This window comes from Petaurus breviceps, unplaced genomic scaffold, assembly GCF_028583685.1.
Source record: "Petaurus breviceps papuanus isolate PSGF00001 unplaced genomic scaffold, PetGlider_PUasm1.0 419, whole genome shotgun sequence".
Lineage (NCBI taxonomy): Eukaryota > Metazoa > Chordata > Mammalia > Diprotodontia > Petauridae > Petaurus > Petaurus breviceps.
Window position 1 is genome coordinate 4,801,272 of NW_027186324.1, and position 23,255 is coordinate 4,824,526.

Sequence of the window (23,255 nt, forward strand, 5' to 3'; positions counted from 1 at the left end):
GGGAAAGATGGGGAGAAAATTTGTATCTCAAAATCTTGTGGAAGTGAATGATGTAAGCTAAAAATAAACATAAAATTTAATTTAAAAAAAGAATAGCACAGCTTTATGCAGTATACCATGCATATTTTCAACCCAAATGGAAAAAGAGTTGATCCTCCAGGAATCATTGCCTTGAAAGCTAATTTATCCATGGTCACATGACCTGTCTATGTCAGAGGCAGGATCTGAATCCAGGTCTGCCTCACTCCATGTCTGGTCCTCTATTCACTATACCAAGTATGTATATATTTATGTATGTGTACACATATGTACACATACATACATGCACATATATGCATGTGCAGACATATATATATACATACATATACACCTGTATGTAAACTTGGGGTTTCGATTTTCATATGTCATATAATGTGTACACACACACACAGATAGATATAGATATATAACTACTTATATATATAAAGAAACTAGAACAGGCAGCTTGGTGTACTGTGTATGTATGTGCATATATGACATATATTTTATATATACATATATCGGCTTTCTGACTTTCATAATGGGAATGGGAATTTGAAGATCTTCCCTGCCCCTTAATAGGCCAAATGTAATCCCATGGAACCTGTGATGGGAGGAGTTTGCTGAAGGACGGAACAGAGGCCAGAGGAAGCTGGAACCCAGAGCAGTTGGAACGATGGAAGGACACAGGCAAGGATACAGCTAGGGATGGTGTTTCTCCCTGCAGTGATAAAGAGCGTCCACTTCTCTGTCCCTATGATGGATTTGGCTTTCTTGTGTTGGGATTCAGTTTTCTGGGGTTGGTATTTGGCTTTCTGGAATCTGAATAAATGTTTTGATTCTTTCTTCTATATGAAGAGTCTGTCATATTTAGTGATTCAGAACTATGTCATCATATTCAGAGGCACTGTCACTGCTGTGAATATCACATTGGTGCTACAACTATAAATATACACACACACAATAGTCAAGTCTCATTATGAAAGAGAATGCCTAAGTTCTTTAAGGTTTTTAAATTCTAATTAAGAGTTTTCAACTCTTTTGTTGTAATGGAATGGTGGCATATTAAGTGTTGCTAGAAAAGTATGGGCACTTGAGTTCAAGACCTAAGCACAAATCAAACTACATAGCACAGTGGATAGGGAGCTGGAGTCAGGAAGATTCATCAGATACTTACTACCCGTGTGACCCTAGGTAAGTCACTTAACCCTGTTTGCTTCAGTTTCCTCCTCTGTAAAATGACCTGGAAAAAGAAATAGTAAACCATTCCAGTATTTTTGCCAAGAAAACCCCAAAAGGAGTCATGAAGATATGACTGACATCATTTAATAACAACAATCTCCTGGCAAGTAATTAAAGCAAAATAAGGATAATATGCCTCCTTGAGTATTTTGAGGTCTGTTGGGGCCTGTGGCTCCCCTTTGGGTTTCAGGCAGCTTCTCTGAGTTCAGGTCCAACATAACAAGACACAGAGCAGTCAGCAATATGTGCTGATCTCATCTGTAGTCAGAGCACCCTAACCCCTAGGAAGTGCCGAGGTGCCCAGATTGTGTGCTGTCACGCAATTTACCCTGCTACCTTGAGACTAAACTCTGGGACTAAGGGTCAGTGTGCAGGAGTTTGCAAGCTGTTCTGGTCACCGTCTCCCTGTTCTCTGACTGGCCCCCTTCTTTCCCTCACGAGCTGTTCACGAGCTCTGCAAGTGCATTCTTGGGGATTTAAGGGCTAAAGCATGAGGGGGCTGGGAATAGAGAGAGAGATGTAACAACACACCTGTCCTGCCAATAAAGCTGTGCCTTTTCCAATTCGACCGACTCGACTTCTCCTTTATGAGACCCCTCAGGACATGGCCAGCATGCACACTGAGGACCTGGGAAGGTAAGACTCAGCTAGAAACCTTGGGGTCACAACAGAGGTCTGCTTATAACTATTTCAAATCAAATTCGAGGCTACTCTAGTGCCTTAACTTGCTAAATGGGTGACCCTGTGTAATGCCCTGTGGCTCTAAGCGTATCCAACAACGACTTGACTTCCTTCTCAGCCTATCCAATGTACCTCCAACTATACTTACTGATGGAGAACAAGATGCTCAGTGTCTCTGCATATTTACTAATCAGAGAAGAAAACATACTCTCAGTTCTTAAAGCAGAAATGCTTCCACAGTGGGCAAGTTTTCAGTCACAGAGAATCCTACTAACGTTTGGCCTACTCAATATTATTACCCTCTTCCCCCAAGCCCCAAAATAACTCGATATACTAGTTGGAGGCAGAAAGACTCTGCCTCAGACACTTACTAGCTCTGGGTCCCTGCCATATCGCATAATCTCTCTGTTTCCTCTTCTGCAACATGAGAGGGTTGGCCATGATGTCCCCTGTTGTCCCTTCGAAATCTACATCTGGGATCCTAGAAGTCTGACTTTATATGATGTTGCAGCGCTATAGATTCCCCGTGTCTGCAAAGAAGGAGCACTGGGCATTTTTATACCTCTTCTAGGAGCGAAGCTTGGTCGTTATCATTTCACAGCATTCAGTTTTAATATCTTTGCTCTAGTTGATCTTTCCATTTGGATTATTGTGGGCATTTCTTCCCTTTTTAAAAGTCAGCAATGTTTCTACAGCCCAATGGCCTTTTTCTAACAGAAATTTCTATACTAACACATGGAAAAGATTATAGAGCCAGAGGATAAAGAATTCCAAATTATGCTCAGGTTACAATTATATGCACTCGTGAAGTAAAGGGTCTAAATTCCTGCGTGTACAAATGGAGCAATAGATAATAATAACTTTAAAGCCCTTGGTATTTGGCAAGAAGACAGCACAATCATGCCCAAAGACAGTAACATAACTACAAAAATCCCAAGCTGAACCGCCTGTCGCAATGGATTTATTCCCAGAGATAATGGAATTGCCAGTTCCTAGTAAATAAATGGACTTCCTGGTATTTAGTAGGCATATTGTTATTCCTGTGTATTCCTAAATAAAGATATGAAATCATGGGGCAGGGGGCAGGAATCACTCACAAGGAACAAAGTAAAGTGTGTGCGTTTCACTTTATTTTCCTGGATTGCCTTCCAAAGAACATCATGAAAAATTCGTTTCTTGGGACTTGCTAAATTGGACACGTTCCTCCTTTTCTTCTAAACCCGTCCCATTTGTCTGGAGCACCCGGCAGACATTTGCATAGAGAGATGCTTAGCTGCACTGAGCTGCCACTCTTTCCAGTCAGCCTTCCAGCTTTACACATCACACCAGAACGAGGCTTTCAGGGGTAAAGTAGAAGTCTAAAGTCTGGAATAATAAATCCAGGAGACTATGCACGAAACAGGCAGACAGAGCTAAAGCACTCCTCTGTAGTTTGGGAATTAACACAAAGGACTATGTAAGTATCTGCCAGTGATTTGAAACTGCTGCATTAGAGGCAAGGGGGAAGGCTTGAACAAGGAATGTGTGTTTTGGTCTTTGTAGGGACTATATGGCTCCAAAACTCCAAGCTCAGTTTCCTGATCTGTACTTCAGATCCTTCCTGACTCCAGACCTAGCGTTCTATCCACTGTGTTTTATTTCCAAAACAACCCTGGGAGGTAGGTACTATTATTCATGCATCTTAATTAATTTTTGGTCATTGCGAGTTCAGAAATCTTTTACTGTTGCCCAATTCTTCAAGCCCCCATATGGGGTGGCAACCCACAGGTTAACAAGTGCTGTAGGGTAATCTCCATTTTGGTATTCTACTTTCACATCAAATTCCACATATCTCAAAGCAAATTCATCCTCATATTCTCCACAGACACTGGTGGCATCATCTATTTGTGACAACCCTAAAGTCATTGACTCTGACCTCTGTATCATCTCGTCCATCTAATGTGCTACCAAATCTTGTCATTTCTTCCTCTGAAAGAGGTGCTGGGCCTGTCCCCTCCCCCATTACATTATAAAATACTTCTTCAAGAAAGCACCTTGCAATATGACGAACTGCAAAGGAAAAGAAGGATTTTTGGCCGTGTAACCTTGAGCAAGTTACTTAACCCCTATGGCTTAAAAAAAAAAAAAGATAAAGTGTTCCTAGAATCACTTATACCCTCTGCCTAGTGGCTAGATCTGAACAAGGAAAAAAAAGACTGAATCTACAATTGAAAAGTTCCTTTCATAAATCAATATAAATTGATGGCTCCTCCCACAATAGTCACAACCAAATAGTTTATCCCTAATCCCTGAGATCAGGCACCAACACATATCTATGACCTCCATAGGAAGTAGTTAAGATGGAAGACAAAAATTCTCTCTACAGACTGTGTCCTCCATCAAACCCCCATAGCTGAAAAATCAAAATATAGAGCTCTAACAATAGAGGAGAGAGAGATTTAAAATAATTTGGGATTCATTCTTCAAATAACCAATTTTTCATAAGTTTCAATCTTCAGTTTCAAAATATCGTAAACTAAGAAGTCACAAGAATGAGAAATGAGGTGACCAAAGATCTCAGAGAGAAGAAAAGTGGAAGAGGTGAAGCTAATATTTGAAAGACGTAACATGTAACAGATTACAATGAACTCCCTTAGGAGCTGGTTATCCCTAATGAAATCTCACTTAAGTCCATATCCAAATACTGACTTCCTTAGATTTCCACATCCTGAAAGTATTCTCCCCGAACATTAGTGACTAGGAATATAACTCATTCAATGCTTTACCTGTAATAAACATTAGTCACAGCAGCCTTGGTAATGGCATTAGATAAATCATTTGGCAAATACAGAAGAAGGCAAGTGATACTTAATCCTAAAATGTATATATCCAGAGAGACGTACATTAGCTTGAATGGAATTCCCCAAAATCTAAGGGAAATGACACCTAGGTGTAATTTAGTAAGTATTGTTGCCACAATTATGACATCATTGCCCCAATCATCAAGTTCAAGTTGGCTCTTGGGTTTCATTACTAAAGAATAATAACAAACAGGAAATTCTTAACCTCCTGAAATGAAGGAAAACAAACCAAAAAGCATTAACCACCAGAAAACTACTGTCCTCCCTTTAGGAATATAGTATACTTCGCTGCTTTTCTTGCCAAAGCATGACCTTGTATTTTTTTTCTCAGTTCCCTGATGTTGCTGATCCCACCATAAAAGATTTCAGAACGTTAGGCCTCTGGACAGATGTTTCAAGTGACAACCAATATCAAGTTTGAAAGACACACATGCTACAGTAAATGACTGTGCTTTATACAAAAGAGACTGAGAGAATGTTTTCTTTTTCTTTTTTTTTTTTTGGTCTCTGTAACAATATGCTTAGTAAAACAGATGGAATTTAAATAAACAAACTGTTAAGCCAAACATTGTCCAGTGACTTTGCTGGAAACTCCTTTCCTGTAAATATAAGGTCAACTTGAGAAAACAACATGTGTATGTCAGTGTGTATATACAGTATTTTATGGATATACAATTTTTTTTCCAAACCCAAGAATATCACTTCCTAAGAGCAAGTTTTTGAGCCCAGACAAATGCTTTCATCAAAAATATCCTGAATTACACATTTCTAAATAATAACTCACCAGGTTTTTTTGTACCATATGGTTTCAAAGCACTTCATACATTCTGTCTCATTTGTTGCCCACAATGACCCTCTGATATAGAACAGGTAGGAATTATTATGTCTGTTTTATTGATGAGAAAGCTAAGGATCAAGAATATGGTGCCCCCCCACACACACACACACATACACACTCCCAGTAGAATAGAATAAGTTCCTTGAGGGCAGGAGATGAGTTATTTTTGTCCCTATATTCCCCTCACCCTCAAAAATAGCACAGTGCCTCCTTGAATTCACACAGAAGTTTTTAAAATGTCGAACCCAACTTAGACCAAGTCTTCTGTTATTCCTTCTGCTATTACCTCGATTATGCTAAGCATTTTTTTTAAAAATCTACCAAACAACTCCTTTTAATAAGACCCATTCATCAACCTGAGTATTTCATTTTGATAATCTTCTCCAGACTACTTAACAGCCACCAAGAAAGTTACTAAACATTGAAGCCCAAGATAATGTCTGATACATTGTTTATGGAATACATATATACATAGGAATTTCATGCTAATTATTTACAGCAGCAATAATGTGTTTATGTAATGACTTCCCAGTAGCATGCATTCTTGTCCTATGAATCCAGTGTGCATACAATATTTTTAGCAAAGTATAGAAGTGATAGAATGTACAAACCACAGAAATCCATCATTTGGAATTTCCATTCAGCCAGGACTTTGTGTGTGTGTGTCTGAATTTTTTCAGTCTTCATCTCACCAGAGGCTACAGATGTTTATAGCTCTGAAAAATGAAAGGCTCAAGGCCAAGCTATAAATGAGCTATATCTCCCTCTCTGGATTCAATCCCGCCCCCCACCAGATTATGGTCGAGCCAGCCAGTCTACTCATGGCCACTTCATCTAAGCCAAAATGAAGTATCCCATTTCTCCCAAGATGCTCGTGGTGAGCCATTCCTTAAGGGATCATAGAACACACCTGTGACTGAATTAATCAAAGATTTCTTTAAATCCTAAGGGCTGGGATTTTTTTCCTCCATTTCCTATTCTGCAGTGGGCAAAACCTTATCCAAATGCTTTCTATGATATACGCCCAGAGAACAATGGCTCTCATCAAATGAGTGAATGAACAGGACTTTAGAAAGGGTTTCTTCACATTACTACCATGACTAAATAAAAATGGTACTAGAATAGTGACTTATCACAGAACCATTTCTTTCTGAACTTTATTGGAAACAAAGTTAAAAACAAGATTAATAATAAAAATAATGATAATCTAATATTTCCATATTGCTTTAAGGTTTGCAAAGCATTGTATATACATTATCTAATTTGAGTTTCACACCAACCCTACAAGGTAGATAATTTAGTTTAATTATTTTATTTTAATTTATCACCATTTTATAGATGTATAGCCGGGCTGACCTTAGAGGCAAGACCTAGATTTTGTTAAGCCAAACTGCTGGATAAATAATGATAGCTAATATTTATATAGCATTTACTACTTGCAAGGTATTGCCCTAAATACTTTACAAATATCTCATTTGATCCTCACAACAACCCTGGGAGATAGGTGCTATTATTATCTGCATTTTACAGATGGGGAAACTGAAGCAAACAAAGAATAAATGACTTGCCCAGGGTCACCCAGCTATTAAGTATCTGAGGCTAAATTTGAACCCAGGTTTTTCTGACTCTAAGCTGTGTGTTGTAGACATGCTTGAACAGATAGGCTTCTCACACTGGAATCAAATAAATTTTTTTTTAATGGATGAGGAAACAAAAGCTCAAAGTAACTTGCCCATAATCATACCTAACAAATCCCAGAGGGGAGATTTTAATCCATGCCTTCACTAATTCCAAATCTAGGGACCTCATAAATCATCTAAATCATCTAATCCTACTTTCTCATTTTACTGATTAGAAACTTAAACCCATAGAGGTTATATTTCCACACTAATAAAGTCTTATTTGGAAATTTTTTTTAAATATGAAAATTGTATTTTTTAAAAGCAAAATTGCTTCCATCCCACCCTCACTCAATACCCAAAGAAATAACCTGCTGCAACCTTCTCGAGTCATTAGCTGCAGAGCAAGTATTGATTTTAGTTGGTAGAAGGAGTCTTCTTACACCACTGAAATCACAGGTCCAATCCAAAACAAACAAACAAAAGACAACCCCAGAGCCAGGCAAGGAAAATTTAGCAGCTGATTGGCTTTCACTCGTCACTTTTTTCATTGCAGATATGTAAATTAATCCACTCTGATAGCAACAAACTATTCTGCACCAGCATGCCTCATATTATTGCACTTTGCAGATTTCTTTTTTCACAAATTGAAGGTTTGTGGCAACTCTGCATAGAGCAAGTCTACAGGAGCCATCTTTCCAACAGCTTGTGCTCACATTTTGACTCAGTGTCACATTTGGTAATTCTTGCAATATTTCATATTTTTTTCATTTTTATTATATGTATGATGGTGATCCTTTTTAAACTTAATTATGTGACTTTGGACAACCTCATAGGACATTTCACCATTTTGCTCATCTTACTCTAAATGTATTCCCATTTGTTAATGTTATTTAAATATATATATGTATATATATATATATATATAACCTATATCATATTGCTTATCATCTCATGGAAGGGGTAGAGGAGGCTGGGAGAGAGGGATAGAATTTGAGACTCAAAACTTTTTTTAATGTTAAAAAAAGTTTTAACATGTAATTGGGGAAAAATAAAATAGTATTAAAAATATTTTTTAAGTGTCACCTCGAACTCAACATCTCAGTTTAGATCAAGTCTGGACTATATGGTGGGACTTTGTTATTGATCCATCATTTCAGTCGTGTCAGACTCTTCATGACCCCATTTGGGGTTTTCTTGGCAAAGATATTGGAGTCTTCCTGACTCCAGACCTGGCACTCTATCCATTGGGCCACTCAGTTGCCCTATTCCAAACGTATTCCCTCCCATTTGTCAATATTATTTTTTAAAAGTGGCACCCAGAACTGAACACCTAGACCAGAGGATATCTGAACTATGGGACTTCTACCTTCTTTATTCTAGACCTTTTTGAACTCATGCTTTTTAATATTTCATTTGCATTTTTGACATTCTCCTCTCAAAGTCCTAGCCTCTTCTTATGAACTGCTGTTAAATCTTTCATTCAATTCTTGCATAGCTGATTTTTAAAAAACTGATTTGTAAGATTTTAGATTTATCCCCATTAAACAATGTTATTGCTTTCAGTCTCTCACTCTAGTCTCGTGAGACCCCTTTGAATCTTGATTTTGATATACAAGATATTATGGTTAGGGTTAGGGCGAGCTATTGCAGGGATCAGGTCATGAAGGCTTCTTGTTGAAGAACAGAGAGTCAGGAAACCTGAGCTCTAACCTCAGTGTTACCACAAAGCCATTGTGTGACCTTGCAAGTAATTAATTTCGCTTCTCTGCATTTTAATTTCCTCACCCATAAAATAACAGCTGTGAGGCCTACCTCTACAGTATAATCACGAAAATAAAACTTAAAAGATTTATTTAAAGTGCCTTAAAAATGCACTCGTTCATTTTCTCCCAAATTAGATGATACGTTACATAAGAGCAGCTTCAAGTTCATTAGGCCTACCTGATGGGATACTTGCTGTTTGAGTGATTGATTATAAGACTCAGAACTTCACCGTAAGTAGAATGAAAACAAACATTACCTGGAGTGTTTATTAGTCCTCAGGGAGAAAATACAGGCAGGTGCAGATAGCATTTGGCTACTATTAAAAGTGCGCCCAAACATGTGGAAATCCTATTCCGATGGTGGTTATGCATCGAAGGTTTCAGATAAGGGCCCCTGCCTCCTCTCAGGAACAATCAGCCTCTTGCCCATCTGAACTAAGACTAAGCAGAGAGGAAGGCAGACTTCAGGGATTTGTTATGGCCACACTCTGGAGTTAGAGACAAGTCCAGATCAGCAAGTGGCAAAGGAAGACAGTGTGATGAAAAAGTAACTAGAGAATAATAGACTGAGCCAGAGTCAGAAAGGACTTCAGAGGTTATGCTGTCCAAATCACACCACAACAGAAATTCTTCATGCAAAATTCCTGTGAAGACTTTCCTTCAAGATCCAGCTTCCCCCACTAACTAGTGATGTAAAGCAAATGAATTCAAATCAACAAGCATTTATTTATTAGTGTGGGGCAGACTCTGTGCTAAATGCTGGGGGTGCAAATAACAGCAGAAAGAAAGACAGACCTTACCCTTAAGGAGCTTGTCTTCTAATGGGGAAAACAATGCATAAAAGGAATAAGAAAATCAGGGGAACTGGAGAGGAATGAAGACATGGCTCACCTGGGCATCCTCCTTAAAATGGAGGAATTGGTCAGAGAGAGAAGCCACAGGGATGGAGGGCGCTTCCAGTGTGAGAAGTCCAGAGCTGAAGTGAATTCATAGGATAAAGAAGTTTCTGAGACATGATAGGGAAAGTCCAGAGAGTCAGGAGTATATCCTGAAAGGAGTGAAATCCTGGCTAATCTGGGCGTCCTCCTTAAAAGGAAGGTTCTGGGAGAACAAGTCAATCAGAGGACATGTCAAAAAGGAGAAAAAGCTAGCTTGGGATGTAGCGACTGCCATCCCTGATGGCAAGTTACCTCTTCCTACTCAAATTCAGTTTCCTCATGTAGAAAATGAAAGTGTTGGTCAACATGACAGACACCCAGCATTCCTTCAGATTCTAAGGTTCTGCGAAGCTTTATCATTTTGTCTGTACTTCCTCCCCACTTCCAACTCCTAGAGTCCTGGATTTCCTTCAGGATGTAGCTTAAGCGAAACCATTCCTGATTCCCCCAGTCATCATCATCATCCCTACTACCCACAGAACCATGGCCAGTAATTTTTTCACTGCGGGCGAAAACAATTGAACAAAAGAGGATAGACCAAGATAGGGAGTAGGGACACAAAAGAATGCAATTCCCCCAAGAGTCTGACACTTTTTCTATGGAGGTAGCAACAGACCACAGAACACAGAAAAGAGACACTGCCGTGTCCTTGGGAGCAGTGACCAGACGGTGATCATGCTCTGGCAATGTGGACTGAAGAAGGATGGAGAGGCAAGCACCGGGAGAGCAGTCAGCTCAAAGCAAACATGCTCCTTCAGATGTCAATTGTTGTTCAGGCTGGTCTGACTACATGACCCTTTGGTGGACTTTGGTGGACTTTGGTCCATGGTAAGGATACTGGCATGGTTTGCCATTTCCTTCTCCAGTGTGTCCACATTTTACAGATGAAGAACGGAGGCAAATTAAAGCTAAGTGACTTGCCCAGGGTCACACAGCTAGTATCTGAGGTCAGATTTGAATTCAGATAAGAGCTGTCCCCTATCCACAGCACCACCTAACTGCCCCCTTGGGTATCAGTACTCTGGGTAAAAGCCCTATTTAGCCCATGCTAATTACAGAGCTGTTTCTCCAGTGTAGGGGTGGGGAAACTACAGCCTCAAGGCTACATGTGGCCCTCTAGGTCCTCAAGTGAAGCCCTTTGACTAAATCCAAACTTCACTTAATAAAAGGACATGTTCTGTGAAACTTGGACTCAGGCAAAAGGCTGCACCCAAGGACCTAGAAGGCCACATGTGGCCTGGAGGCAGCATGTTCCCTACCCTGGTCTAGTTCATTTTACCTCAGTAAGAAGGTTCTCACATTCTTAGGGCAAACAGTCCATCCTGTAATAAAGGTTGTGAAACTGGCTAGATTTTTCTTGCTTTGTTTATCTTGGAAACTAAGGTATGGACATGGTGTGAGGAAAATAATTCAATGAAGACTTTAAGACTTGGGTTCAAATCCTGACTCTGACACTTACTACCTTACTAACTGGACAAGTCAGTGAGCTTCAGTTTCCTCATCTGTAAAATAAGAGGGCTAGCCTAAACAGCCCCTGAGTCCTCTTCAGAATCTAGATCTGACCATGCTATTCACCTCTCCCCATCAATGAAATGGAATAAAATACAAATTTCCTTATTGAGCATTCAAGATGTTCTATGATCTGGCTCCAGTCTCCTTTTCTACCCTACTCACACATTTCTGTATGCACAAACTAAGCGACTTGTTAATGTTCTGGTCTGTAGGGTTTGTCAAATTGGGATTTGTTGTGATGCTTCTGCTGTATTGCTTAGATGATGTTTGTATATAACAAATAATTCTGATTACATGTGGTATGCCAAGGGTAAATTTAAACCCCATTCTTTAGGGAAGATGTTTTATTTACGGTTTATGATAACCCCGAATCTATGAGGGTTTAGGGTTTTAGAATGAATTTCTTTCTGTTTTGCCAAACAGAAAATTATTTTTTAAAAATGCTAGTAAAAACCAGTCCTACCTCTGGCTCTCTCCATTCACTGTACTATGGACCCCCAATACTAACTACTGTTTGGGGTTTGTTTGGTTTGGGAACTGAACAGGGGCAGAAAAAGGGTGACTCTTAAATGTTGATTGGGAAAAGGGTTCTTTATATTCAGTGAATGCAGGGTGACAGCCACCTAATTAAGTTAATTTTGCTATACTTAGACTTAACTAGTTTGTTTTACCAGATAACAAGCAAGAAATGGGTTCTTTTATGTACATGAATGCAGCAGGAGAGCCACTAATTTAAGTTTGACTTTGTTATATTTAGGCCAACTAGCTTAATGTTTATTTTAACTAGTTTAATGCTTTCTATTTTAACTGGTTTAATGCTTGACCAGATTGCAAGCTGTAGCTGTAAATGTTTTCAGTTTCCATCGTCAAGATCATATAAGCAATCTGTAAATAGTAGAAGCTAGGCATCTTTATAGCATTGTAATTGCAATTTATTAACAGATTTTCAGGAGAAAGTATGGAGAAATCTGCCTTGGTAAATAAAATATTGATTTAGGATGGCATAGAGGAACTTAATATCTATTAATTAAATAAATATTAATATCGGGCCTATACAAGCGAAAAATCCAAAAGTACATCTAATACAACTGCTTATAAAGAGTAAAACTACAATAAATGTAGCCAATGTAACTCTACAAGTAAGAGAAATGTCTTCATGGATTGTAGATTAAAAGGGAAAGAAGTCTGTGTCTTACAGCCAGGCCTTTACAAAATTTTCCTGACACTCCACATCTTGGTTTCTGATTACTCAGTGGCAAAATCCCCAAATCTCCCCTAAACTCTCCAAATTTTCATGTGTTTATGCAGGTCAAACCCCATCCCTAAAATATATCTCCCTCCATCTTCACTTATTGAAGTTCTTTTCTTCCTTCAAGGCCCAGTTAGGTGCTAACTCCACCCTGATGTCTTCTCTGGTTTCCCCAAGTAAAAGTGATTACCCCTTTCTTAAATTTTCTTGTAGTATCTTATTTCCTCAGAGTATTTCAGCCTTCATCACTTCTGACTTTGTAGTCTATTCATTTGTGAATCTGATCTGCAGAAGGAGCAGCTTAGGGCCCTGCTGTGTACCCTAGTCTAACTTTTTTCTAGAGCCCCTATCCTCATATAAGCAAGTCTAGTTTTCCCTAAAAAGTATTGAAACCTTCCTTGAGACTTTCAATTATCCCTTCTACATCACAGGGTTAGGGGTGCAGCGTCCCACCCCACCCCCCTAAGGAAAATCATGTCAAATCTTTTGGCCCTCCTTTCATACCATTCCTTTTATGCGGTGTTTACATTACCTTATCACAAAATTTGGGTAAATATTATACAATACTATACATATATTTTATGCATTTCTGAGCTTCTACACGTTTTCTGTGTCATCTGCTGGTCTTTTCATGCCATCTGTGGCTTCCTCAAAACTCCCCATTTAATTTCTTATGCTAGCCCAGTATATATCAAAACCTCAATAAGGAAAGTCCCTGTACAGGTAACCATACATGGCTGAGGGGAATTGGCCTTGATGGATGTTCCTGGTGTCCAAAGTAAAAAGAAGTTCCTCCCCTGAGCTTCTGACCGGTGGCTCATAACGGCCAACACAGGGACGGGAAAGCCAGGCTGAACTGATAGAGCCAAAGCTGTATCCTTGCTGAATATGCTTCCCATGCTGTGCCTAGGCAGGCATTCTCTTGCAAGATGTTGGATGGTCTGCTAGCTTTTCATCTCATCCCATTCACAAATGCTAACTGTGAGAGCAGCCTGAGTCAGGCTGGCCCACGCCATGGTTCAGTTCAGTCATATCAGTTGGTATCTGACTCTTTGTGACCCCCCTTTGGGGTTTTCTTGGCAAAGACACTGGAGTGGTTTGCTATTTCCTTCTCCAGCTCATTTTACAGATGAGGGAACTAAAGCGAATAGGTTAGGTGACTTGCCCAAGGTCACACAGCTAGTAAGTGTCTGAGGCAGAATTTGAAATCGGGAAGATGAGTCTTCCTGACTCCAGGTCAGGCACTCTATCTACTGCACCACCTACTCCCCTGAAGTGGAAAAACAAGCATTTATTAAGTGCCTACTATGTGCCAGATGCTTTATAAATATCTCATTTGATCCTCACAAAAACCCTGAGTGGTACGTGCTATTTTACCATTGAAGAATCTAAGGCAAACAGAGGTCAAGTGACTTGCCCAAGGTCACACACCTTCTAAGTGTCTGGGGTCAAATTTGAACTCAGCCCTGCCTGATTCCAGACTCAGAGCTCTATCCACTGCATTATTATCTTCACTAGCAACAGGGATCAAGAAAGTGGTATGCATTTTGAGTCAGCAGAACATTCACTGAAGACACTATGATTCCCTACTCCTACTTAACCCACAGTCCTGCTCATACCAATTAACTTTGGATCTGTGTTTAACAGGACTGAAATATCACCCTTGGTGGCACAGTGGATAGAATGCCTGGCCTGGAGTCAAGAAGACTCATCTTCCTGAGTTCAAATCTGGCCTCAGACACTTACTAGCTGTGTGACCCTGGGCAAGTCATTTCACCCTGTCTGCATGAGATTCTCATCTGGAAAATGAGCCAGAGAAGGAAATGGCAAACCCCTCCAGTATCTTTGCCAAGAAAATCCCAAATGGGATCACAAAGAGTCAGACACGACTAAGAAACAATTTGCAGCAACAGTCACGCCACACCTGCTCCATGCAGCAGGCTAAATAGACGTAGACAAGAGAGGTAGGTAGGCAGCACGGTAAAAGAACATGACGGTTTCATGAGATTTTGATCAAAGATTTATTTTCTTTTATAGAATATTAGAGGGCCCTTTAAAGAGTAGCTGCCTGGCTTCTCTTTAAAGTCAGCTGGAGCAACGTGGTTATTAAAAACACCTGCCTTTGCACAGCTACGACGCTCCCATCTGTCATCTTTCCACCCGGTAGCATATTATTTTCAGTCCATGTCCTTTCTTCCTCATATTGCAACTGACAATCTCGTTGTCCACAGGCACAAATCCATGAAATGGCAGGGGGGTTATTTCAGCTGGATCTTTACCTTCCCCAAACTTCTCTCTCTAGGATTTGCCTCCTACCTCCTCAACCATGTCTAGGTGCTAGCAAAATAAATAAATAAATAAAGCCAACAGAAGCAAAATCAAAATGTTAGGAGTAATCCCAAGGAACAGCGAGGCACATTTGTGTCAAACTTTATGTTATTTCTGTTGGAGGATGGGACTAGCAGTATCTTTTTAGGATCACTGTGTTGCGTCACACCCGTTCTCTATGAGTTACATAGGGAAAGGGGTGCAGATGTGTCCCATCTGGATGTTCAGGGGAATTGCCACATAGATCATGGAATTAAGATTTATCATGGGATCCTAACATTTGCAAAATTCTTGAGGGGAGGATGCACACACAGCATGCCTGTTTTAAGTATAATTTAAGTCAAGAAACTTAGAGAGAACAAGGACAATGCCGTTCACCAAGGTAGTGAATAAACAATGAATCCCCAAAGTGGTTGCATTATTAAATTCATACTGCATATTTCTAAAACTGGGCTGGAACCAATGACTACATTTTACATAATTATAATTTCAAATGATCTGAATTTAAATACATGTGAACCCTTCAGAGGGCTTATAAAGTGAACTAATTGAGACCTAACTGTATTCTCTATGGTGTTTAATACATCACCAACACCCATGTTTAGGATTGTCTGAGAAGAGACAGCTTAAAGATGAAAGGTTAATAAATATTCCTGTCAGACTTATTGTCAAGTAAACAAAATTTCTGGTCAGACGTTTGGATGTTAGGTGTTATGTTATACAGACAAACGTCCAAATAATTAATCCACATTTTCGTTTTCATTCATGTATTTTCTGTCAGGAAAAACCAGCTCTTCTTCCTTCAATTCAACTGAATTTATTTCAACAAATATGCATTGAGGGCCTGCTATTATAGTGCTTTATCTACAGAGATAAGAAAGGAAATGGTCCTTGCCCTCTGAGAGTTTACATTCTATTAGGAAGTTATGACATGTACATAAGCAAGTATCGACAATGTGATTTCAAGGATGGAATGGTAATAAATGGGAAAAGACCCTTTGTGTAGGGGGCTTCACCTGAGCTGTGCTGGAGAAAGCCAGGTATTCTGAAAAGCAGAGGTGAGGAAAGATGCATTCCAGATATGAAGGACCACTTACACAAAGACAGAAGATGGGATGGCACATTGGCAGAAAGCTAGTAGGCAAGTTTTATGGGAAGAAAATTTGTGAATCACAGTAAGAGTGAGGAAGACTAGAAATGGTCAGAGTCAGATTGTGAAAGACTGAAGAGTTTGTATTTTATCCTCGAGACCCTGGGGAACCGCTGGATGTTTTTTAGTAACAAGGTTGACAGAGTGAGATCTATATTGCAGAAACCTCACTTTGGCAGCTGCATAAAGATGGATTGGAATAAGAAGAGTCTGGAGGCAAAGAGGCCAACTATTAAAATAGTCCAAATGAGAAATATAAAGTGCCTGAACTCATCTAGAGTGAAGGGTAAAGTTATGGGAGATATATCATGGAAGATTGTGACACATCAAAGTGTTTCACACTCTGGGGGGGGGGGGGGCACTAGAGTTTTTAGACTTCAGTCTCTAACAGGTTCACTCTTGATCTGGTAAGGACAGGAAGATAGGCTGGTAATCAGAGAAGTTAATAATTTCACTTTATTCTAGACTAGTCTTCTCAAGAGGGAGCTGCCGATAATGGGAGCACCAGCTCCTATAGCATTCCCTAGTCACCCTTCTTGTAGGGGCAGGCAATATGGTGGAACTACCCCTACTCGCGATGGAGTCAATTGAGCCTGGCCCAACTTGTGCACTCCCCTAAATCCACTTGAGCCTCAATGTGGGTGGTTAAGACAGGTACATGCATTCCTCCATGCATTACCCAAATCCCAAATGGGTTCCTCCATAGATTCTCTACTCACTGACCAGTGCCCACTTGCTTTTTAGGGCAAAAGACAAAATAGGCATCTTGCCAACGATAGCCTCACAGGTTAACTTTATCAATATAGTCATTTGGTGCAGGTGTAGTAAATATCACATTATATCATCCCTTATCTCACTGCAAAGCCTCAGTAGGACTATGGATTCTATGTACTATTTATGATTCTTAGGGCTATTCTCGGACTTATTATCTAATTACTGAAAACTAGATATTGGCATGGCCATGGATCCTAAGAAACTAAACTCTAAAAAGGATAACAACAATCCTACTTACATACAAGAGATAGGACTTTTCCTATACAAAAGGGGGAAAGTGGGAAACCATCTATGGAATTGTCATGCCATCTTAATCATGGAAACTACCACATGATCAATCCAATTTAGGCTCAGATTTGGAGGCCTGCCACATTGCACTCCTGTCTACCATAAAGAATATCCTTTGTTAAATCTCCTTCGGAACCATAATTCTTGTGCATGGGTTTCCTTTTCTGCCCCCAGTGCCAGCACAGGATTACCACATACTCATTTGAAGAAATGTTTGCTGCCAAGTGAAGGAAGCAATGCAATTTCATAAGAGAAACTGATCAAGTCTCATTTTCAAATCCCTTGAACTCAGAGGAGCACTCATCCTAATTGCTGAAGTGAGTGGTTCTAATTTAAGATAAGAAGGAAAATAAATGTAAATGTCTTCGATGCGAATGCCAACAGCACGCTACACTTCAAGTTTCTAGAGTTGTCTCGTGTATATGTTATCTCATAATTCAGAAAACAGCCGGTCCAGTGAGTAGCCTTAAAATCTTCATAATCAGATCCATCTTGAATCCAAAGCAAGTGAAGTACAAGGAAAAGAAAGGAGGAGATTCATTCAGCCAAGAGCTCTGTGGTGCAACTGGGAGGATGTTGGTCTTTGTGTCTGCCACACCAGGATGCCTTAGAAAAGAGGTGTGCACACCCCACCCCCACAATGTTGTCATAGTCTTCATCATCAACAATATCATCACCCATTTATTTTGAAAAACGGTACACAAAAAGCTGGTTCTCTGAATATTTATTGGCCATTTATTTTTTAAATTTTATTTGCTTACTTTTAATTTAGCTTCATTTCCCAACATATTCCTTTCCTCCCTCCCTGGGCAATTAGGTGGTACAGTGCATAGAGTGCTGGGCCTGGAGTCAGGAAGACTCATCTCCTTGAGTTCAAATCTGACCTCAGACACTTCCAACTGGGTCACCCTGGGTAAGTCACTTAATCCCGATTGCCTCAGTTTCCTCCTCTGTAAAATGAACCAGAAAAAGAAATGGCAAAGCACTCCAATATCATTGCCAAGAAACCCCAAAGAGTCAAAAAGTCAGACACAATTGAAAAGACTGAACAATAACCCTCTCCCCTATTCTATCAAAGGCAGTTAGGTGGCACAATGTGTAAAATGCTGGGCTTGGGGTCAGGAAATCCCAGGATGGAATTCTGTTTCACACACTTACTGTGTGACTTTGGTTACATCATTTGACTACTCTCGGAGTCAGTTTTCTCATAGTAAAACGGGGATGATAATAGTAGCAGCTATCCCTCAGAGGGTTGTTGTGAAGCTCAGATGGAATATTGACGTGCTATAGAAATATTAGCTCTTACCCAGCAATCCGCCCCTTACAACAAGCTTGGGGGGAGGTGGGGAAAGGAGTGGGGGAAAAGCAGCTCCGCAAAATCAACCAACACATCCACAGAGAGTGAGTATATGTGATGTTACATGTCCACCGTTCCTCACCTCTGCAAAGACCAAAGGTTCATTTCTTCATCTCTTCTGAATGGAGCTAGCCTGCCATTTATTTTTACCCTTAGTCCATGGCTCTCCTAGAGATGATTTCTGCTTGTAAATTCTGAAAGATTCAGGGGAAACCCTTTGAAAAGAATGACAGCTTTGTGTGGATTGAAGGGTGGTGGTAACGCTACCTGATCGTTCCCTGAGTGCATCATGGCCTCTTTCCCCAACTAAAACACAAACGCTTCAGGAGAGTTAATTTTGTGCTATGCTGTACACATACGAGTGCCCAGTGTGCGCGCTTAGCACACCCCTGGGAACAAAGTTTGCCCTCCCGTTGGTTAAAAGGAACGGAACTGAACTAACGGAATTGAATTGAATTGAATTGGCTCCGGCTCTGAGGTAGGCAGCAAACAAGGAACAGCAGCTTCTAGAGAGAGATAGCTGATTACCTGCGGGAGGAGGATCCCAGCCCAAAGTTTCTAGCTCCCCCCCCCCCCCCACCCTCCCTCTCTCATTCCCTCCCTCCCGGCTTTCCTATTCCACAGGAGCCTGGAGAGGGCTGGAGGCTGCAGACTGTGGGGTCCTTTGCTGTCCTCGCTCCACCTCGGCTGGAGTCCCCGACAGCGCCCCAGCCCCCCGGGCTCCGACTCCCCCTTCCCTGTCTGGGGAGGGGCTTCAGCCGCCGGACCTCCAGACCCGTCCAGTCCCGCCAGCTCTGTTGTGCGGCGCCGGCTCGGGAGGAGCAGACGCGCTGGGGCTGCTGCCCCCGTGCCCTCCGTCCCTAGCATCGAGATTTGGACGTGGAGAAGAAAGAAGGGACTGCGTGGGCTTCCCTGACCACTCTTCCCCGCCTCCCGGCCGGTGTCTCAGCCCGTCCGCCCTCCGCTGCGTCTCCAAGATGCGGGCGTCCTGGTGCCCAGGACTGTGCTTCCTTCTCTCCTTGGTTGCAGGTGGTTTTGTTAACACGGCAGCCAGGTGAGTGTGTCTGCCCAGAAATGGGCTGCAGCGTCCTGGATTTGCTTTCTTTATGCGATTCTTTTGTTCCCCTCTCCTTCCCCGCCAGACTGGGAGGGTCCCCGAGTGAATCCATTGTCATTTCTTCCCAGGGTCATGTGGTGTTTCTATCTCCCTTCAGACTCATTCCAATATTTCTCCAGTTCCCTCATTTTCAAAAGGATGCTGTTCGCAGGAGGAATGTGACCATCTGCCGGTACTCGGGGAGACCCCTCTGCTGTCTATAACTTGGGGTACCAGTGTGCTCAACTTCTGCTGTTTCACTCTACTCAACTGAGCTGGGCATTGACTAGCTGTCAGCCTCTGGGTTGGGGAGAGGGATGGTTGAAACAGAGACACCACGTTGGTGGCCTTTAAGGGGTTTTGAACAAACAAGCAGACAACTTATCTATATCTTTGGTGCTCCTTTGATATCCCCCCAAACACACACACACACACACACACACACACATTTCTGTTCAACATAATTGCCAGAATCAATATAAATTCACTGCCCTAGGATTCAAAATTAGGTAGGTTGGCTTACTGACCACAGGTGTCTCTAACCCAAGAAGGGCTGGGGGAGGGGGAGAGGGCACCATAAATTTACAACTAGTAAGGACCTCAGATGTCATCTCGTTCACAGATATACTCAGGTCTGCAGAGTATCAAACGGCAAGATTTGAACCCAAGTCCTCTGAATCCAGAATCAATACTCCTCCTCTCTGCCGCATTAGCTCCCAATGCACCATGAAGAGCCCTGGACTTGAAATCAGAACTGTATCTTGCAGAATTTTACATGGATTCTCCTTAAAGCACTGTCCTTAGATAAGTTTTATAAAGGTACCCTGGAGTTAAATGCTTGGAGTGTAAGGCGGGAGTTGGGGGGGGGGGGGAGGTTTTATTCCACTGTAGTAATGCAGAGATTCTTAAGTTCAAGTAGAAATTCATGAGGTTGTAGAAAGAACATTGGATTTGTGGGTGGAAAAGTAGAAAAGGAGGAACTTGGATCCACATCTCAGCTATAAGACACTTAGTAGCCTTGGGACATTATAGAAGTCATGTAGCCATTTAGGATCTTCAAAAAAAACGAGGAAGTTGGAGTTGACTTCAAAGGTCCTATTTCATACATTTGTATGATCCATCTATTAATTTAACAATAAGTAGATGCTCTTTTAAGAAATGAGGAAACCAGCATTTATAAGTCCCTACTGTATTTTACACATACCATTATTTCATTTGATCCTCACGACAACCCTAGGAGGTAAGCACTTTTTTTTAATCCCCATTTTACCGTTGAAGAAACTAAGGCAACCAGAGGTTAAATGACTTGCCTAAGGCCACACAGCTATTAAATATCTAAAGCAGAATTTGAACTCAGGTCTTTCTGACTCTAGACTCAGCACCCTAGCCCCTGTACCACTTAGCCGCCTCATAAATAAAAGGCAAAGTGTTGTTAGAATATTGACTACAGATATCTGTGTTCTTCTATGATAAAAAAAAAATTGACAGACGGTTTTCATTTAATCTTCAAAGAGAAAAATTTTATACATGTATTACTCCAAGGTAAGATAGATGATAAATGCTATTTTTAAGAGAATTAATAATTATTTGGTACCAGGTAAACAGAGTTCCAGGGTTTCACTTTCAAAGTGCCACTAAATTAAGTTAAAAGCCATGAAACCTCCCAATCAACTAGAGAATATTAAAATGGAGAATCCATGTCAAATTCTGCAAGATACAGTTTTCAAAGATGTAAAGTGGGTTTATTTGCTTAGTATCAAGTTCATGAGCTGGTTATGTTTAGTATCAGCAAGTGGAAGTATCCCTGTTCCAACATGCTTAGAGCTGTCAAGCACGGGTCACCGGTTTTTCAGGAACTGCACAAGGGACCAGATTTTATAAACTCCAGACCTGAAGTTATAGAAAACACATTGACACAGAAGGCAAGGCCATCTTTGCAGAGAGTTGGCACAAGTTGATTTCTTGAGGTTTCACACATTACTTCTGCTACGTGGAGATAGTATTGAGTTTAAGTAGGTTATTTCCATGAAACCTTTCACCATAAATTAGGTGACCTTTTGAGTTATAAGGTTGTTTAAGATATTTAAAAATATTATTTTGATTTGTCCATACGCTTCATCAAAGTGCCAAAAAAGGTGAATTCCTTTATAAGATTAAGCATTAACCATTACAAGATTATGTATTATGTACTAACTTGACCTTAAACAACCAAATATGACATTAATACTTGAAACCTTCAGATCTCTTAAGAAATGAAACCCCTGAAGCAGAGCTGCACCTAGGGAGAGCCAACTGGGGTTTTGCCTCAGGGTACTAACATTTAGATGACATGTGTTTCCTCCTTCCCTTTCTGAGCCAATCCTCTGACCCATCACTCCTGCACGTCACAGTCCTATGCCATGTAGTGTGACTTCACAGCTACCCTACTTATCCTCACCTGATCCCAAGATTCCTTTTACTAGGGCTTGCCTTCCCCAGCCCAATGTTTGCCCTTTCTCCGCTCTAGGATTGGGAAAGGTGGAAGACTGGAGGGAAGGGGGTTTGGTGAAAACACAGGTGCATAAACTAGACTGCTTAAGGGACGGGCTGCCCCTCCTCCGGCTCCTGATGCTACTCTAACTGCATAAAGCCAGTACTAAGCTTGGGGACTTGAGCCACACTTTTCTGTGGAAGATTCCCAGGTCTGCTATGATGCTGTGATGTGAAAGAGCTCACTGGCTGAGGAGGGATTACATAGGTGAGTTCCTCCTCCACTCAATGAATTCGCCCCAGGAATAGAATTTCTTAGCTATAATTCTGCCCTGAAGTGTCCAGCATTCAAAGAGGGTGGAGCCTTCTGCCCTCAGGCATATCAGCATCTTGCTAATTATTCTCTTCCATAGGTTTAGTGTTTTCAGTAGGAATTCTTCATCTTTTTTGTATCATGGTCCCCTCTGGAGCTCTGATGAAACCTATGGACATTTTGGAGTATTATTTTTAATGTATTAAACATAATACATAAGATTACAAAAGGAAACCAGTTCTATTGAAATACAGTTATCAAAATATTTTTCAAGTTTATGGACCCCAGGTTAAGAACCTCTTACCTTACTAACACCTAACTTGTTCTAAACTCCTATTTCCTTTACATTCAGATATCAAAATGAGAGCTAAGGGAAATCCAGAGCTCAGGTAAAGGTCCTGGCTTTATTTCACTGGGTCTCCTTAATGGTAGGCTTAAGAATTAATCCTTGTCAGACTCCTGATGTAGCCAGTTTTTTTACCCAATACTGACTTGGGTGGGATAGCTTCAGACTTTCAGCATTATTAAAGGAGACTATTTTGATGTGTGTTTTTGTAGCACATAACCCAACATTCATCTTTTTTTAAGATTAATCATTTATAGGAATTCACCTAAAACTCCAGAATTTAGTGGTCCTAGGAGAGAGTCAAGAAAGTTCAAGAGAGACCCACTTGTATCATAGAAAATTCTGGCAATGGTTTTATTTCAAGGACTAATTTCAATGGAATGGCTGATATTGGAAGCCTATATTATGTATAATCTCTATTGATATAAACC

At 40.7% G+C, this 23,255-nt stretch overlaps 3 protein-coding genes and 1 long non-coding RNA gene across 6 annotated transcripts in view; all 4 read left to right on the forward strand.

Annotated features, from left to right (window-relative positions):
• Positions 1–23,255, forward strand: part of OFD1 (OFD1 centriole and centriolar satellite protein) — a 344,344-nt gene that overhangs the window by 74,965 nt on the left and 246,124 nt on the right. The gene's annotated exons all lie outside the window — the stretch shown is intronic.
• Positions 1–23,255, forward strand: part of RAB9A (RAB9A, member RAS oncogene family) — a 271,297-nt gene that overhangs the window by 74,965 nt on the left and 173,077 nt on the right. The window lies entirely within an intron of this gene.
• On the forward strand, positions 1,197–5,411 carry LOC138171125 (uncharacterized). 2 transcript variants are annotated; one of them, XR_011170806.1, is made up of 3 exons: positions 1,197–1,896; positions 3,484–3,599; positions 5,113–5,411. It is a non-coding gene; the product is annotated as an uncharacterized lncRNA (long non-coding RNA). The 2 variants fall into 2 exon arrangements; XR_011170805.1 differs by lacking the exon at positions 1,197–1,896 and adding an exon at positions 3,058–3,397.
• Positions 19,164–23,255, forward strand: part of EGFL6 (EGF like domain multiple 6) — a 68,144-nt gene continuing 64,052 nt past the window's right edge. Inside the window, exon 1 of one of the 2 annotated variants that reach the window (XM_069100600.1) lies at positions 19,164–19,654. Coding sequence is in view for 1 of the 2 variants with exons in the window: in XM_069100599.1 (XP_068956700.1) it covers positions 19,578–19,654 (77 nt within the window). In the remaining variant the exon portion in view is untranslated. The remainder of the gene's footprint in view (positions 19,655–23,255) is intronic. The other variant, XM_069100599.1, reaches the window with a different exon arrangement.